This window comes from Camelus dromedarius, chromosome 24, assembly GCF_036321535.1.
Source record: "Camelus dromedarius isolate mCamDro1 chromosome 24, mCamDro1.pat, whole genome shotgun sequence".
Lineage (NCBI taxonomy): Eukaryota > Metazoa > Chordata > Mammalia > Artiodactyla > Camelidae > Camelus > Camelus dromedarius.
In genome coordinates this window covers 16,663,755-16,682,491 of record NC_087459.1, presented here as the reverse complement: position 1 = coordinate 16,682,491, position 18,737 = coordinate 16,663,755, and the positions used below count along the sequence as shown (strand labels likewise).

The 18,737-nt window shown below is 35.2% G+C and overlaps 1 protein-coding gene across 1 annotated transcript in view; it reads right to left on the bottom strand.

Annotated features, from left to right (window-relative positions):
- Window positions 1-511: 511 nt before the first annotated feature.
- Window positions 512-18,737, bottom strand: part of LOC105091159 (phospholipid-transporting ATPase ABCA3) — a 75,940-nt gene continuing 57,714 nt past the window's right edge. Inside the window, exons 24-30 of the mRNA XM_031433074.2 lie at window positions 14,845-14,970; window positions 14,426-14,620; window positions 9,038-9,225; window positions 8,241-8,411; window positions 7,669-7,859; window positions 1,217-1,290; window positions 512-814 (exon numbers count right to left, since the gene is read on the bottom strand). Of these exons, the coding sequence (XP_031288934.2) occupies window positions 689-814; window positions 1,217-1,290; window positions 7,669-7,859; window positions 8,241-8,411; window positions 9,038-9,225; window positions 14,426-14,620; window positions 14,845-14,970 (1,071 nt within the window). The 3' untranslated portion in view covers window positions 512-688. The remainder of the gene's footprint in view (window positions 815-1,216; window positions 1,291-7,668; window positions 7,860-8,240; window positions 8,412-9,037; window positions 9,226-14,425; window positions 14,621-14,844; window positions 14,971-18,737) is intronic.

The window sequence follows — 18,737 nt, the reverse complement described above, 5'->3', positions numbered from 1 at the left end:
CTGTTTATCGGATTTTGTGAGAATCCTCCTGTATTCGAAGCGAGAGATACTCTACCAGAGTTCAGTAGGTGTTCTGTGATATTCAGTGGGTTTGTAGATGTAATTCTTGTATTTGTGGGAGAGAGCGAGCTGTGAGAGTCTCTTTACTCTGCCATCTTGGCATCTCCTTTTAACTGGATTCTTGTTGGTAAAAAAATTGTATGTGTGTTTATGTATGTGTGTGTCTGTCTCTGTGTGTGTATTTATGGGAAAGATGATTTGCTCCAGGCTATGTGCCCCTCTTATCCATAATTCAGTTTTGTTTTATGTTTTGTTAGTAAAAACATAAACCTCCTGCTCTTTAAGCTATCCTATCTGACAGCTGCATCATTTCTGGATGTTTCTGTTCAAACAGAATACTTGGGAGTGGGTCCTTGTCCCCACCCTGATAAACGTTGCTCTTTCATATTTCTAGGAGAGAAAACAAAATTTTTCACCAAATTCCTTTAGATTTGCACATGCTGGATACACAGGCTGCTGATGTAAATCTACAAAGAAGGGACATGTGTTTTCCTTTGTGGGACTGTTTATTACATAAACATATGTACACTGAGATACACACATAGGAACGCCACTCCATGTATCCAGGTGTAGTAGAGGAGTCTAAGGAAGACATAACAGTTGGAACTGAATCTCATGGCACCTTTTGTTAATAATCATCTTCTGTGTACTGTAGGTTAGCAAAGCTCAGGAAGACTTGCTCCAGCGTAATCTGACTGATGGAATAGTCTTCTAAATTGAATTGCTCTTTGGCCTCCTCCAAAATACCAAACACCTTTAGCAACAACAATAACAAAAAGTGCAGTTATCATTGCAGTCCTCGCTTCCAGCCTCCAAGCCAGATGTGCCTCTTCCACTTCCTGCCACTGCTGCCAAGTTAATGGTGGAGGACAAAAGGCACAGAAGAGGGAGATGAGAAAATGGACAAATAGATAATTGAAAAACTGAGAGAAGGCAGCACTCTCTCCTCATTCTCTTGATGGACAAGGACTCACAATGGGATTTAGGGAGCAGAAACCAAGCAATTAAACTCTAGGGGTGTTTGAAAAGTAACCTAAAGACTCTGCTCCTCCTGCATTGCCAGAATTCTGCTCCACATGCCTGAGTGTCTAATACTTCTCCCATCACTGGTGCTTTCTTAACATGTAGTGATAGAAGGGAATGAATTTACAGTCACCTTTCCCCAGGTATTGTCCTTGCTGGGGATGTAGTAGTTAAGGATCCTTTGATTCTCCTGCTTTAATACACTACCTAAGAAAGGAAAGATAGGATGGCTGAATCATCTGACAGATTTCTTTTAAAATTGCCAAAATATTGCTATATTTACTTAATTATATGCCATAGAAAGGTGAGTGGATGTGGCTAATACAAAAGGGGACATGATTGAATATCCACTCTCTTTGGTATGCATGATATGGTTAATTCTTTTCAGCAGATTTATTCTTGATGAAATAGTCTTATTATGAGGAATTCAAAGCAGTTATTGAGGGCAGGCTTTTGGGCACAAAAAATTGTCCGCTCACATGCCCAGAAAGAATGTCACTCCTGCTGTTACTACAAGAAGGCTGGACAAATTCCAAATTACTGGCTTTTCTTAATCCCATCAGTTTTCCGATGGGGCAAACTCAGGGCAAATAACTAACCCCTTATGGGGTAGAGATAGGCATCTACAGACAGAATCATGATGAGAGCATTTGTTTATATAAGGCAGGCACTGTTGGATGACATATAAACTGGTGAGAATATATAGCTTACAATTTTTAACAAATTGCTAAAGGTTGAGTATAACAAGGCAGTGTGTAGCCCATTCTTTTATTTTTAACCTCTCTGATTTAGTTTTTTTAGTAGTGTTTCTTATATACATCAGAGAGCTAGATTTTGCTTGTTAGCTAATATGAAAATTTTTTTTCATTTAATGAAGGAATTAACCTATTTACATTTACTGAAAGTAACAGATTCAATTATAGTCCTCTTATATTAAAAAATTATATATACATATACATGCATAGTTATAAACACAAATATAAACATATAAAATATGTCTGTATGTGTATCTTCATTATGTAGTTGGTTCTATTCTTTAATCTTTTTATTTCTGATACAGGAAAATATGTATTTTTGTTCTAATGGTTAACTACACACCAATCTTTATGCTAATCTCCATAAATAGTCCCTTCTTTTTTAAAGATACTGTCTTTTGTATCCCTAGTAAGAATGACATTGGATATGCTAGCAACCTCTTAGTGCCCTTCCCAGCATCTAATTCACAGTAGCACCTTTTTATTCCCACTTAACACCTAAATGGCATTCAGTAAGCATACTACTTTCCATGTATCCTCTGCCTTCTTCCCCGCTGTTTTTGATAACTGTATTTTATACACATTTCTAAAACATATTTCAGTTACACAATAATCTAGCACCTAGATCCTCTTCATTTAGGCCTCAGTCTAGAGGTAAAACACATTCAGTGCACACCTTTAGCTCTTATGCAGAAGCTTCATCAATTATTTCTCAGTAGATGTGAAAGTTTTGTTTCTTTATATATATATACACACATCTTCATAATTTTTTTCATTATAGGCTATTACAAGATATTTATATATATATGCCATACATTAGGACCTTGTTGTTTATCTGTTTTATATGTAGTAGTTAGTATCTGCAAATCTCAAACTCCCCATTTCTCTCTCCCCTCTCACCCCCTTGGCAACCATATGTTTGTTTTCTATATCTGTGAGTCTGTTTCTGTTTTGTAAATAAGTTCATTTGTGTCATTTTTTTAGATTCCACATATAAGTGGTGATATATGGTATTTCTTCTTTCTCCTTCTGGCTTATTTCACTTAGTATGATAATCTCTAGGTTTATCCATGTTGCTGCAAATGGCATTCTTTCATTCTTTTTTATGGGTTAGTAGTATTCCATTTTATATATATAAATAGGAATGTGGCTTCAAAGTACATTCTCAATTATAAGATGGTTGCTGCCCAGTCCTTTCTCACATTATTCTTGAGAAAATAGATATTCAAATGTAGCACAGGTAAAGTAGAACTGACATGGAATCTCTTTCTCTCTCTATATAAATGTGTCACATCTTCTTTGATCAGTCATCTGTTGATGGACATTTAATTTGCTTCCATGTCTTGGCTATTGTAAGTAGTGTTGCTATTAACATTGGGGTGCATGTATCTTTTCAAATTAGCATTTCCTCTGGATATATGCTCAGGAGTGGGATTGCTGGATCATAGGGTAAGTCTATTTTTAGTTTTTTGAGGATCTCTGTGTTGTTTTTTTATAGTGGCTGCACCAAATTTCATCTCCACCAACAGTGTAAGAGGGTTCCCTAGTCACCTAATTTTTTAGCCCTTTGGATCATGGTTTAGGATTTTCTTACATAGCATCTATTCTCTTTTTAATTTTTTAAAAGCTCATATTGAAATATTAGGTAATAATTTTCATCTGCTTTGTGGTCATGTATCTCTGCTGTACTTTCAATATTTGTTAGGTTTTTCCTCTTAATCTTTTTTACTTAAGATATTTTTCTTTGGGTTTCAGTCATTCATCTTTAAATGGGATTAATTTTCATATAGTTTTAGAAAAAGTTTCCTATGTAAGAGGTGGATAGGACAGAATATCTCTCTTAGCTTTTAGGGTTCTCTGCTGTAGTGTTCCTTACTCAGAGCCTTCTGGGATATATTAAATAACGTGACCTCTCAGCATAGTCCTTCCTCTGGTAATATCCGATATCTGCCTCCTGTGGCTTTCTCCCCATTCCATGGTAAATTAGGGATGTTTTCCTCCAGAGAAGATCTGTGCTTGCTCTTGCTTGGAATCAGAGGATGCTACTGACCACCCATTTTGAGGTCTCCCTTTACATTGCAGTCTCAGCATGAGCTCCCCAACCCTGGAACGAGTCCAGAGTCCCATCACTGATCTCCGTGCTGACAATGTCATTTGCTTCCAGATTTGCATTTTCTTACTGCTCACTGTTTCAGCCACTATTTTCTTTCATTCCCCCCCCCTTTTTTTTTCATGTTTTCTCTCTCTCTTTTTGTTTTGGTTATTAAAGAGTTTCATCACTTTTGTTTCTGAGCTGATTACTGCATTAAAAATAGATTTATTTTAATTTTTTTTTACCAATTCCTAGTTTTATTTTACCAGGAGTGCTTTTCAGAGTATACAATCTTCCATATTGCAAAATTAGAATCATCTTATTTGTGAATTTAAGAAAAAGAATACTTGGTCACTTAAATTTCCTTGAGATTATGTGCAATCATTTACTATAAATACTCTGAATACTGTGGTAAGTCCTCTTTAATATATACATTCTAGATGCTTTTTGATTTTAATGTTTATTTATTCTTTTTTTTTTTAAATCAATATTAAGGTATAGATTCCATGGCAGTTCCACTTTACCTCTGTTATATTTGAATAGCTATTTTCTCTAGAATAATGTGAGAAAGGACTGGGCAGCAACCATCTTATAATTGAGAATGTACTTTGAAGCCACATTCCTATTAAAGCTCTTGTGTCCACATTCTTGAGAATAGATCTCTGGCTGAGGTTTAGTGTCCCTCCTTCAAGCAGAACAAGTTGCTAGGACAGCAATGAGGTTGTCTGGTCACAGCTTCTCTTTGTGGTAATTTAGGCACCATGTGAAATAGAACTTGGATACAATAAATACTCAAAAACACTTGCTGAATGAATGCATAAGTAAATACTGAAGTTCTCAGTGGACATATCCATATGTATGTGTTATTGGCATGGCAAAAGCACTATGACCAAAACTGAGATATTTATTTTTCCATACATCTGTTTTCCAAATCTGCTTTATCATACATTTCTTATTTGTTTTCTGATCTCTATTCCTACTAAGTAATCAATCATACCGTTTTCCATTGCCTGGAAGATAAACTTCCAACTCCTCAGCCTCACTCACAATGGGAACTTCTGTGATATTTTGCTCAGCCTGCAAAGCGAAAATGAACGTGAAAAGCCTCCCCTCTGGGAACTACCTGTTTGTTCTCTGAATTTCTGATTCTGTTTGTATTTAGTTATGTTTGTTCATTTTCATGTTTTTATTTTCACTTATTTTGAGGTATCTTATGATTTCTTTGATTTCTTCATTGACCTGTTGGTTCTTTAGCAGCACGTTGTTTAGTCTTCATGTATTTGTGCTTTTCTCATTTTTCTTCCTATAACTGATTTCTAGTTTCATACCATTGTAGTCAGAAAAAAATGCTTGATGTAATTTCTATCCTCTTTAATTTGTTGAGACTTTTATTTGTGTGTGTGGACTAGCATGTGATCTATCCTACAGAACATTTGAGTTCTATGTGAACTTGAAAAGAATGTGTATTCTGCTGTTTTTGGTGGAATGTCTTCTAGATATCTATTCAGTTCAACTGATCCAATGTGTCATTTAAGGCCACTGTTTCCTTATTGATTTTCTATCTGGATGATCTGTCCACTGATGTAAGTGGAATGTTAACATCCCCTACTATTATTGTATTATTGTCAATTTCATCCTTTATGTCTATTAATATTTGCTTTATATATGTAAGTGCTCCTATTTTAGCTGCAAACATGTTAATGAGTGTTACATACCCATCTTATATTGCTTCCTTTATCATTATATCATTGATTCCTTTCTTTGTTTTTTGTCATAGACTTTGTTTTAAAGTCTGTATTGTCTGATATGAGCCTTGCTACCCCAGCTTTCTTCTCATTTTTATTTGCATGAAATATTTTTTCCATTCCCTAACTTTCAGTCTATGTGTGTCTTTAGCTCTGAAATGAGTCTCTTGTAAACTGTATATCAGATGGGTCTTTAAAAAAATCCAATTAGCTACCTTTTTCTCTTTGATTGGAGCATTGAGTCCATTGACATTTTAAGTAATTTCAATAAGTATGTACTTATCACCATTTTGTAACTTGTTGTCTGGTTGTTTTTCTATTTCTTTTCTGTTCTTTTCTTCTTTCATCATTTTCCATTTTGGTTTGATGACTTCTTTTGTGGTTTGCTTGTGTTCCTTTCTAATTTTTGTGTATCTATTGTAGGTTTTTGATTTATGGTTACCATGGGTTTCGTATATGTTGACTTACTTATTTTAAACTGGCAGTCACTTAAGTTCAAATACACTCTAAAATATCTACATCTTTATACACCCCTTGCCCTTATTTTGTGTTTGTTTGGTGTATTTCATGTTTATCTCTTGTTTATTGTGGTTATAGTTTATTTTACTTTTTTTTGTTGTTTTTTGATCTTTGTATTAGCTTATTTAAGTGGCTGATCCACAGATTTTACTATGTATTTGTCTTTACTAGTAGGATTTTTCCTTTCCTGTAGATTCTTATTCTTATTGTAGTCTTTTCTTTTGCACTTAGAGAAGATCTTTTAACATTTCAATATATGGTTCAAACCACTAACTCCCCAGGGGGGCTCTGAGCCTGTTTAATCTCCCACCTCTCTGTGTCCCCTCATGGGGACCTGACCTAACTGCTTTTCTTCCCTTCCTACCCAGTTCTGTGGAACAGTTTTACAGCTTTGGTTGTAAAAGAATCTTTCTGCCAGTCTCCAGTTTGTCTTCTGTGAGAATTGCTCTATGTATAGATGTGTTTTTGATGTGTCTATGGGGCGAGGTGAGCTCTGCATCCTCCTGCTCCACCATCTCAATCCTCTCCTGTTGTCTTTTTGATGTGTGAGATGATATCTCATTGTGGTTTTGATTTGAATTTCCCTCATGATTAGAAAGATGAAAAGAACATCTTTTCATGTGCCTGTTGGCCATCTGCATGTCTTCTTGGGAAAAATGTCTATCCAGGTCCTCTGCCCATTTTTTAATCAGATTTTGTTTTTTTGATATTTAGTTATATGAATTCTTTGTATATTTTGTATATTAACCCTCTGCCAGATATACTGTTTGCAAATATCTTCTCCCCTTCAGCAGGCAGCTTCTTCATTTTGTTAAATAGTTTCCTTCACTGTGAATCTGCTCTTGAAAGGAGAGAAAAGCTTAGTGATTCTTATTTGTATTTCAATATCATATTATGGCTAAGACATCAAAAGACCACAGTAGGAAAAATAATTGTGAATTGTGCTCAAAATATGACTTTAGGAATATAACTTATATGGACAGCATAAATTCAAGATCGTCTTATTAAAGTAATATCTTCTCCCCTTCAGCAGGCAGCTTCTTCATTTTGTTAAATAGTTTCCTTCACTGTGAATCTGCTCTTGAAAGGAGAGAAAAGCTTAGTGATTCTTATTTGTATTTCAATATCATATTATGGCTAAGACATCAAAAGACCACAGTAGGAAAAATAATTGTGAATTGTGCTCAAAATATGACTTTAGGGATATAACTTATATGGACAGCATAAATTCAAGATCGTCTTATTAAAGTAATATGAGAGCTAAGTGAAAACTTTTTTTTGGTAAAACTTCTTAGCATAACAAGGCACAAGAAGTTGTAGAAATAAGAATCCCAAAGCAATTCAGTATGAAAAATTAATAAATATCAGTAACCCACAGGAACACATCATTGAAGACATAAAACATATGGGTGGTGAGAAAAAAAAAATACATGATATAACATGTCTCTAACAAAGTTAGCCCAACATAGTTTACCTGGGAATGTCATTGTGATGAAAAATTTTAAATCATCTAGTTTATCCTCAGGTGTATCAATCTTGACCTTGACCTTCAGGATGTAAATATTGCCAAACTTACTCTTGAGGTGCTGAGGGTTACCCAAGCACATGAACTTTCCCTGTACCATAATGGCCAGCCTGGTACAGAAAGCATCACATTCCTCCATTCTAGCAAAACAAGATAACAGAACAATGTAAAGCTAAAAAGCTTTTTGGAGGACATTCTGTAGTTCAAACACAGCCAGGATTTTATGACTCTGTTTTCAATGTGAAGTGGAATTTGCCAATCATACAGTTCATAGTTGTGAAGTGAAAAATTTTCAAACGATAAAAAAGAGGGTACCAAATCCTCAATATCTCCTGAACTTCTTGTTCTCTCCCTACTCTTGGTTATTTAATTCAGTGAGGATTCTTGATTGTCCTATTCATTCAGATTAACTTACATACTCAAGTATGTTCACTGTCTAATATTCTTAGCCCCAAATAATTCTCTCTTACAGCCACTACAATGCTTTGCAACCATCAACCATACCTCCCAATGAGTCACACCTGTGGGAGGTTATAATGATGGCTTTGCCACTTTCACGTGTCTGTGTCACAGCATCCCAGAGCAAGCGTCGGCCTACTGGGTCCATGCCAGTTGATGGTTCATCCAGCAAAATGACTGAGGGTTTTCCCATTAGGGCAATTACAGTACTCAGCCTACGTTTGCTTCCTCCACTTCATGGTCATAGAAGAAGAGAGAATACAGGAGAAAGGAAGAATATACAGATCAGTTACTTATAGGAAAGAGTTAGAATTAACATCTCAGATGCTGAGAATCTCAGCAAACACTTAACATGGACAACATCAGTGCTGATTAGATGTGTCTTCAGTAAGGTAGCAGGCCCAAGTGTAGGTGTATATATCAATTAATTTTCCTTTGAAATGTAGAGGAGTGACTTTTATGTAACTTATTATGTAGCATTATCAGTGGTATTTATTAGTTGTTCTTAGGGTGTCATGATTTCCCAGGTACATAAATCCCACCATAATTTGAAGGACCTACATTCCCCATTTCTTGAGAGATGAAGAACCAGGAGGAATAAAGGACCCCTTTTGAGATTCAGAGGCTACAATTCAAGTAGAGCTAGGATTTTGGGTTTTATCTCTACAGAGGAAAAACATTTTGATCTGTCTTATTACAGATGTCTGAAACCTAGCGACTCATGAGATAGTTTCATAGTTTGATAATTATGTGACAGAGGACTTAGGTGGAGCCGTGGACATTTATTTCTAACATCAGAAACATAGGGAGGCACCTCAACATTGGCAGCAGCAACAAAACGAACAGCATAATGACTCACCTGTAGGTTCTGATAAGCTTGTCAGCATGGGGCTCCAGTTGCAGTGAATTCAACCACTTATTCACATACTGCTGAATCTGGGGCTCAGAGACTCCCCACAATCTGGCATACATGATCATTATTTCCCGACCAGTCATGTATTTCAGCAAGGCATCAGACTGAGGACAATAGCCAACTCTTGACTTCACCTGATTGCAAGAATTACCTTAATAAGGACCCAAGTCATCTAGCCCACTGAGCATCCCTATATGATATAGAAGACCTGAAGCCGTCCAGGCCATGCCTCTAAAAGTCCTACCGAGAATTTTGTTTTCTAAAGTTTACAAAATTGTGGCCACTGGATCTATTATAATAAATTATAATAATAGGTTCCCCAACTCAATTTTAATAATCTTGAGGATAAAGAAGTTACAAAAAAATTGTAGTATCTACTGAATTTGGAGGAATATTAGAATATGAGATGTTCCCCTTACTAATGAGGAACTTCAAGGGGCGTGGTCACCATGGAAGTTTTTACATTGCAAAAGTTGCTCAGTCATGTGTAATAACTCGCGGATCAGGAGCAAAGCCTTTCCCCATTTTCACAGACAGAAGAATTCAGTGAGTGTTGCTTTACCAATTAACCAACCCTTTTGTGGCTTTACATTCAGATGCACATAGACCAGGTATTCAGAGAGAAAGAGATGAATTTTAGTTTATTAAAATTAAAATTAATTAATTAAATTAAACCATAATTAATTAAAATTATTTAAAATAATTAATTAAAAGTTATACTGTTTCTCTGGCTTTTTATTAATTAATTTAAAGTAATCCCAGACTATTTATGCCCCTAGATTCTTGGCAGAAAGCAACTCAAACCTCTTCTTTTATCTAGGTATAAAATTATTATCCTATATAAGTTTTGAAAATAAGTGAGCTACATACAAAGATAATTCAGTGAACAAGGAAAAAAGACACCATGAATACCACCAGCAGAAACAATACTCACCAGAAACATGTTAGTAATGACTTCAAATATTGGGTTTAGTAGATCAGATGAGAAAATGTGTTCATTTTGTTTAAATAAATTTTAAAACCTTAAATGTGTCTTCATGAAAGAGAAAAGTATCGAATAACCTAGATATTTTGGAATTGAACCATATTTAACATCTAAAAACTTTAAAAAGTCATATTATAAGCTCTGTGAATAGGTTTGACAGCAGTTTAGTCACAATGGAAGAAATTAACCTAACATGGAGATAGGTCTTAAGAAGGTATCTAGAATTCAGTGCAAAAATAAAGTGTGTAACTGAGAGCAGTATTGAGAGATAAGGATGATAGACTAGAAACCTAGTATGTGGATAACTGGAGTTGCAGAAAGAGAGAAAGAAAAAAACAGGAGAAATATTTGAAGAAAAAATAAGTGAAAATTATCCAGAACCAATTAAAGTACCAATTGATAAGTTCAATAATGTCAACAAATTTCAAGCAGGGTAAAATCTTAAGATCCACACCCACATCTAAGTAGAGATGACCCTTGAACAACATTCAGGTTGGGGTGCTCACCCTCCACACAGACAAAAATCCACTCATAACTTTATAGTCAGCCCTCTCTATCCACAGTTGTGTATCCATGGATTCAACCAACCATGGATCATGTAGTACTATAGTACATATTTACTGAAAAAAATTTGTGTATAAGTAGATTTACACAATTCAAATCCATGTTGATCAAGGGTCAAATGTACATTATATTTAAGTTTATGCAATGCAAAGAGAAATTTTTTAAAACAACAATAGAGAAAAAAATTATCCATAAAGGAACATCAGACTGACAGCTGATGTCTCAAATGTAGTAGTGGAAGTAAAAGGATAGTGAAACAATATACTAATTTGTTAAAGGAAAATTGTTTCAAATCTCAAATTCTATATGCAGTGAAAATATTTTTTGCCAGTGAGGGTAAACTAAGGCATTTATAGGAAGTATGTAATATGAATTAAAAAGTTTGATCCTGAAATTGAGATGGAGAAAATGTCTGCAATTGCCATTTCTATTCAATGCTGAATAGAGGCTCTGGCCATTGCAATAAGGCGAAGAAAAAAAGCATAGGATTGGAAAGGAAAACAAACCCTCATTATCTGCAGCAGTCATGATTGCATAACTGAAAATTCCAACATATTCATAGGTAAATATTAGAATTTAACAATTTTGTTGAATATATATTCAATATTTAAAAATAAATTGTACTTCTATAAACCATCAACAAGCAATAAAATTCAACTATTTAAATTAATATTAAAACAAAATATACAGAAATAAATTGCATACAATATTGTTGTTTCTTTTTCTTAATCTAGACAACAAGTTGACTCTTCTTATTAGTGTAATTTCCCTTCACAACTATGAAACTATCACTCTGAGATACTTAATGAGACCCCAATATGTGGAGAGATATATTATTTTCACAATAAATACGTCAATCTTCTGGAATCCTACTTAAAATCCCAGCATTTTTATGCAAAGGTAAGCTAATTCCTTAATTCAACTATAATTTTTAAAGTATAAGAATAACCAAAGTAATATTGAAGAACAAAATTTTTACTACTGGATATTATGACTTTCTACTAAAACTATCATAATTAATAAAGTATGTTAGTAGTGCAATGATAAACAAACCAACCTATGGAAAAGAACATAGTCCAGAAACTAACTCATATTTACATAACACTTCATAGCTGACAAAATTGATATTGCAGAGAGAAAAGAATAATCATCAGCAAAAGAAGCTGGGTGAATTGGCTACCTATATATATAAAAATAAATGAATTTTGATCCTTATTCAGCAGTATATAGATGAATTATAAATTTAAATGTGAATGATAATGCAATAAAACTTACATGATCAAAGGAAACTTAATATTTAATATAGACATAGGGTATGTGAGGAATTATTGAACAGGTCAAAAACAATGAACATAGAGGGAAAAAATGGGCTTCAATGAAATTTTAAAAAACTTTTGATTAAAAGAAAAATAAACAAATATTATCTTCAAATAATTACCAAAAGAAAAAATGGACAAAAGACTTGAACAGCCAATTTCATATATTATCAAAGAAAAGAAAATGAAAACTACTATATATCCAGCATAATGTCTAAAACCAAATAGTCTAAAAGATAGTCAGTACTTTATACTGACAAAGATGTAGAATGATGGAAACTGTCATACACTGCTGGTGGGAAAGAAAATTGGTATAATCACACTGGAAAACCACTTGTCAGTATCAAGTAAAGTTTAATATTCATATACTTTATGATCTAGTAATTTTGTTTATAAGTACATATCTAACAGAAGTGTGCACATTTGTGCACCCAAAGACATGTTAAGTAGCAATCATGGCAATATTAATAAAGCTCAGAAATGCCCCTCAAAGATAAACATAATGTTTTATATTCATAACATTAAATATTATACAGCAATGTAAATGAACAAACTACTACTGTAAGTGGCAATGTGGATGAGGCTGAAAAGCATAATATTGAACTAAAGAAACCAGAAAGACCAGTCAGAATGGCCATCAATCAAAAGTCTACAAATGACAAATGCTGGAGAGGCTGTGGAGAAAAAGGAACCCTCCTACACCGCTGGTGGGAATGCAGTTTGGTGCAGCCACTGTGGAAAACAGTATGGAGAGTCCTCAAAAGACTAGGAATAGACTTACCATATGACCCAGGAATCCTGCTCCTGGGCCTATATCCAGAAGGAACCCTACTTCAAAATGACACCTGCACCCCAATGTTCCTAGCAGCACTATTTACAATAGCCAAGACATGGAAACAACCTAAATGTCCATCAACACATGACTGGATAAAGAAGATGTGGTATATTTATACAATGTAATACTATTCAGCCATAAAAACCAACAACATAACGCCATTTGCAGCAACATGGATGTTCCTGGAGAATGTCATTCTAAGTGAAGTAAGCCAGAAAGAGAGAGAAAAATACCGTATGAGATGGCTCATGTGTGGAATCTAAAGCAAAGCAAAACAAAACAAAACAGAAATACAAAACAGAAACAGGCTCATAGACATAAAATACAAACTTGTGGTTGCCAAGGGGGCAGAGGGTGGGAAGGGACAGACTGGGATTTCAAAATGTAGAATAGATAAACAAGGTTGTACCGTGTAGCACAGGGAAATATATACAGGATCTTGTGGTGGCTCACAGTGAAAGAGAAAGTGACAATGATTGTATGTATGTTCATGTATAACTGAAAAATTGTGCTCTACACTGGAATTTGACACATTATAAAATGACTATAATTCAATAAAAAAAATTTAAAAAAAAGAAACCAGAAAGAAAGTTACAGTACAATTATACTCATATAATATTCAAAAATAAGTGAAACGAATGTGTGGTAGAAAAAGTCAGCATGCTAAAAGTTCACATTAGAACTGTTTAATAATTCAAAAATGAATATTAAAATTAGTGATAGACATTAAGGAATTAAAAGAGAAAAACTATATAATATTTTCACATGATAACAATGCACACAAGAAAATCAATGCTAAAATGCTAAAAGTTCATAGCAAAGTAGACAGAGAAATGAATTTTCTTAAACTGATAAAGGGTAGATTATTGTTTAATTCTATAGCATACAGGCTCCTACAAACCCCTCTTCCTTATTTCATTATGGCAGTGTCTCATGAACTGAGGAGGAAAGAATTGCAGCTATTAGGCTCCCATTATCACCACACAACTGACCCTACTGCAATCATTCTTGTTACCTTCATCAATGAAGTTCTAGTTACTAAATCCAATGGACACTACTTCAGGCTTTTAACTTACTTGAGATTTCCTGGCATTTGGCACTTTTGACTATTTTCTTCTTCTTGAATTTTTCCCCTACTCAGCTTCTTCCCAAAGTTATGCTCTCTCTTCCAAGTGGCATTTGCAGCCACTTGGCTGATGCAGGAAAACAGGGATACAAAATCCAGCTACCTTGCTTTGATTTTGGGACCACTCTGAAAGGCAATCCTATTCCAAACCTCTAAGATGGATCAAGGCCTCGGTTACTAGTGAACTGCAGTCACTTTCTCCTTCTGCCCAGTCTTTTCTTCCTTGGAGCACCTTGTCTGGCATATGTTACATGCACTGTTGAGAGAACCTTCCTTTTAATCTAACAGTTTCAAAGGACCCAAAAGATACTCTTGTCTTAGATTCTGTTCTTGCTACCTCACTACCACTCTTCAAATTTATTTCTCTTTTGAGAATCCACTGACTGAGTCAACATTATCAAGATCAGTATCTATCATGATTCCCATCTAGTATCTCCAGCCATCTACCTGTTATCTGCACTCCCAAGTTGTTATGGTTCTCATATCTTAGAGTGTGATAGTGTCTTACCTTTTGGGTATGTTTAGTGATGCTGAAGCCATCAATGAACACATTCCCAGAGGTAATAGTCTCATCTCCAGTCAGAATTTGGAAGGTTGTAGTTTTTCCAGCCCCACTGAACCCAAGCAATCCAAAACACTCCCCCTTTTGTATTGCAACGGAGATATTTTTCACAGCCAGAATGACTGGATACTTGAAATATATCTAAAAAAAAAATCCAGAAAACACTGTATAGTAAAGAGTATTTGTAGGTCAAATACATTTGTCAGACCTCTATGAGCCACTACTTCAACAGTTTTACAAGAACTCTTCTATTACACTGGGAGACTATAGATAGATCCTGAATAATCACAATAAACCCTGGATGCTAAAGACAAGCTCTGAGGTAGAAATGAAGCCACCATACTTTGTCCCATGAATGATGTTACCTTTGTGAGTTCTTTAATGAGCACTATGGAATTCAGCAACTGCCGAGGCTGCCCTAGGATTCTCTTTCTTTCATTTTGTACATCTTCATCCTCAGATTCTCCAGATAATTCTTTGGATACTTTTTCCTATATTTTCAAGACAAGAATCATAGAGGTGGATGCTCTTTAGGTGTCTGATCTAGACTGGGTGGCTTCATGAAAGCTACACTGGGGGATAATCTCAAAGATGCCAATTGAGAACGTTTTAGTCATTCAGAGAAGTCTCTGAATATCACCTCAACATCTCACGTACAACCTAAGTTTTGAATAATTAATAACTCATCAGAAGACTGAGGATGGGGAGCAGAGGAGAAGAAAAAGTTATTTCAAATCACAGGAAGAGTGTGAATTAACATGCTAAAGTGTGTACTTCATATCTTTTTAATTTTTTATATCTTTAAAAATTTTATTAATAAATCACTTTTTCCAAGATCAAATAGGAATAGGAGTTAATAAAACTAGCAAGGCTTAACTAGACATTTCCTGAGAAACCCACTGGACCATATGGCCTATATTTTCAAAGTAACTATTACAAAATAATATTGCTTCTTAGTAATCTGGACCAAAAAGCTTCAGGAAACTGATCTCAAGATGTTAGAACAGAAATTTGACATAATTTTTAAGACCATTTTGTCCAGTCACTTCAGAACACATTGATTTTTTTAAATTTCCACAGATTAAGAAATTAGGATCACATAGCCTATTGGGTTAGAATTGGACACCTCATGAAAAGCTGAGATCAATTAAATGTGATTTATTACAATTACAGTATGTTCAACATTGAAAGGCTAATAAAGGATTCACTCGTTCTCTTATAAGGGAGATAGAAAAAATCAATAAGGCTTCACATAGAAAAATTTTAAGACAAAATGGCAACATGAGGAGATATGTGGACCTGTGAAACTGGTAAAAATTATTTAAATAATAACTATTTAAAGCCTTTGAAAATGATCCTAAGGGCATAATACATCAAATGAAGAAACATTTATTCAAGAAAATCTACTAAACTTGGTAAGAACAAAACCCTGTGGCATTTGAATCATGACCCACTTCTTTGCTCCTTTCTCTCAGCTCTTCAATCCAGGCAGGTGCAGCCAAGAACAGGGGATTCTCTCTTCCCACACCTTACAATCAAGGGCTAAGGCATCTTCTTGGGAAAGGAAGAATGTTAGCATTTCTCATCCCAATCACCATCTACCTGTTGCAGAGGCTATATTCTGGGTGAGTGTAATTGCATATTTGAAGTTCCCTTCATCCACCCAGCCCCGCACATGGGGTGGAGGCTCTACTTTGTGTTGGTGTGGTATACGGGGCTCTAATTCAGTCTTAAGGCAGAAACTTCATGCTGGAAGGGGCAAGCCAAGAAGACCAGAGATTACTATCCCCTACTGAGCACCCAGCTCCTGAAGTAGAGATGTCCCTCAAGTGAGAAGCACACCACTGTCCCTGTCCACAGTTTTGGAGACACGGCTCAGAGGTTTTTCCCAGGGGTAGATTTTGGCTGTAAAAAAGAGAGGGCATATGTCCTACCCCATAGAACTGTCTTTATTTAAGACAGTGTGGGGAAATTCAAGCCTAAGGATCCTCTCAAAACAATGGATGTTTAATGTAAAGCAGTTAAAGAAATGACTGGTAGCTTTATTAGAGATATAAATCAACCATAGGCGAGAGAACCAGGGAAAGAAATAGCTATGAAGAGCCCTTCTGGGGCAAGAACAAATCCTGTACACTTATCTCTAACTACTGCAAAGGAGCCCAAATTTAACTGAATTAGTCTGTGGAGCAACTTATGCCTTAGGGCATTGTTGAAAACAATACAGAAATAAGCCAGCAATTAGTGAAGCTTAACAGCTGGGTACAGTAATGGAGAGACAGTCAGAGAGTCCTGTAAAAATCACTATTATTACAGAATGACTGTGCCCATGCTCAGGTCTGTGTCACTTGAGAAACAACATCAGAGACTTCGCATTACAAGAAAAATAGACTTCACTAAAACAGCCTAGACAGTTACTAAAAACTAGCAAACAGCAAAAAGTCCCTGTGGAAGGATAGTACTCCACATAATTTACCTATTTTAAATATTCAGAGTTTAGCAAAAAAAAAAAAAAAAAAAAAAAGAAAAAAGAAAAAGAAAAAAAGACATGAAAAGCAATAGAAACTGTGTCCCATACACCTGAAAAAAGCAGGTAACAGAAACTGCCTATAAAAACCATCACATGTCAGATTTAACAGACAAAGGCTTCAAAGTAATCATTACAAACATTTTCAAAGTAAAGGAACCATGCCTGAGGGTGTAAAGGGAGGTATAATGGCAATGTTTATCAAAGAGAGAATATCAATAACAAGACAGAAATGATTAAAAAGAATCAAATAGAAGTTCTGGAATTGAAAAGAATAATAACTGAAATGAAAAACTCATTATGGGGCTCAACTGTAGTTTTCAACTGGCAGAAGAAAGAATTAGAAAACTTGTAGATAGTCAGAAAGAGAATATGAAATCTGAAGGGTGGAGAGAAAAAAGAATCAAGAAAAATGAACACCACCTCAGAGAAATATGGGGCACTATTAATTTCAGCAACAGATACATAATGGGAATGTCAAATGGAAAATAGAGAAGGAAGCAGAAAAATTTTGGAGGAGAAATGGCTGGAAACATTCCTAATTTGATGAAAAACATTAATCTCCACACCTAGAGCTTAGTGAATGCCAAGTAGGATGAACACAAATAGATCTGCCCACAAGCATATCATAAAAAATGCTAATGCCAAAGACAAGGAGAAAGTCTTGAAATCAGCAAGAGAAAAACTCTTGTCGTAAGAGATTCCTGATAAGATTAACACCTGACTTTTCACAAGAGACAATGGAAAGTGATGCTACATGATGTTGGATTACAAAGCCGCACTGCTCACTCGTACCCTGCCCGCCAAAACCCAATGATTTAACAAATAGCTGCAGAGAAAATAGCTCTGGGAGGGCTCTGGAGTACAATAAGGAAGCTGCAGCAACCCAGTGGAGCACAAAACCCAAGGATGGCCACATAGAAAAGCAGAGGATACATTTTAGCTGTGTCAACCCATCCCCTAGCCTGGCATATATTGGCACCAATGAGAAACTTTTTTCCTGTAACTTTCCTCCTTAAGAGAAAAAGAGAGCATGAAGACTCCTTTATTGTTGAGGACATCAGCAGCTCTCACCACTGCTAGGGAAGACTTCACTGCCAAAGACATTTGCAATCTTTAATAATGCTAAATTCAGCTGATGGAGCTGACCAGAATTTATGCCACTGTGTAACACTCCCATCCTGAGCCAGAGCTTCTGCTGCACTCTACCCAGCTGGCGCCCTTGCACCCATATATAGGTGAAGGTCTTTCCCTACCTAAGCCAGTCCTAAAACCTGGAGGAGATAACTGCTCCTACTAATGTATAGACATCTACACAAGGTCACAAAGAACACAAAAAATCAAGGAAATATGACAGCACCAAAGGAATAGAATAAATGTCAATTAACTGATTCCAAATAAATAGAGATTTTAAAATTACCTGACAAAAAATTCAAAATAATTGCTTTAAAGAGTGAGCCACATGAGAACACAAATAGACAAGTCAGTGAAATCAGGAAAACAATATATTAACAAAGAGAAATTCAATAAAGAGCTAAAATCATAAGGAGAACTAATAAATTTAGTAAAGTTGCAGGATGTAAAATTAATATACAAAACCTCTTGTGTTTCTATATGCTAATAACTATCAGAAAGTGAAATTAAGAAAACAATCACATTCCTATTTACATAAAGAAGAATAAAATACCTAAGAATAAATTTAACCAAAGTGGTGAAATTCCTATATACTGTAAG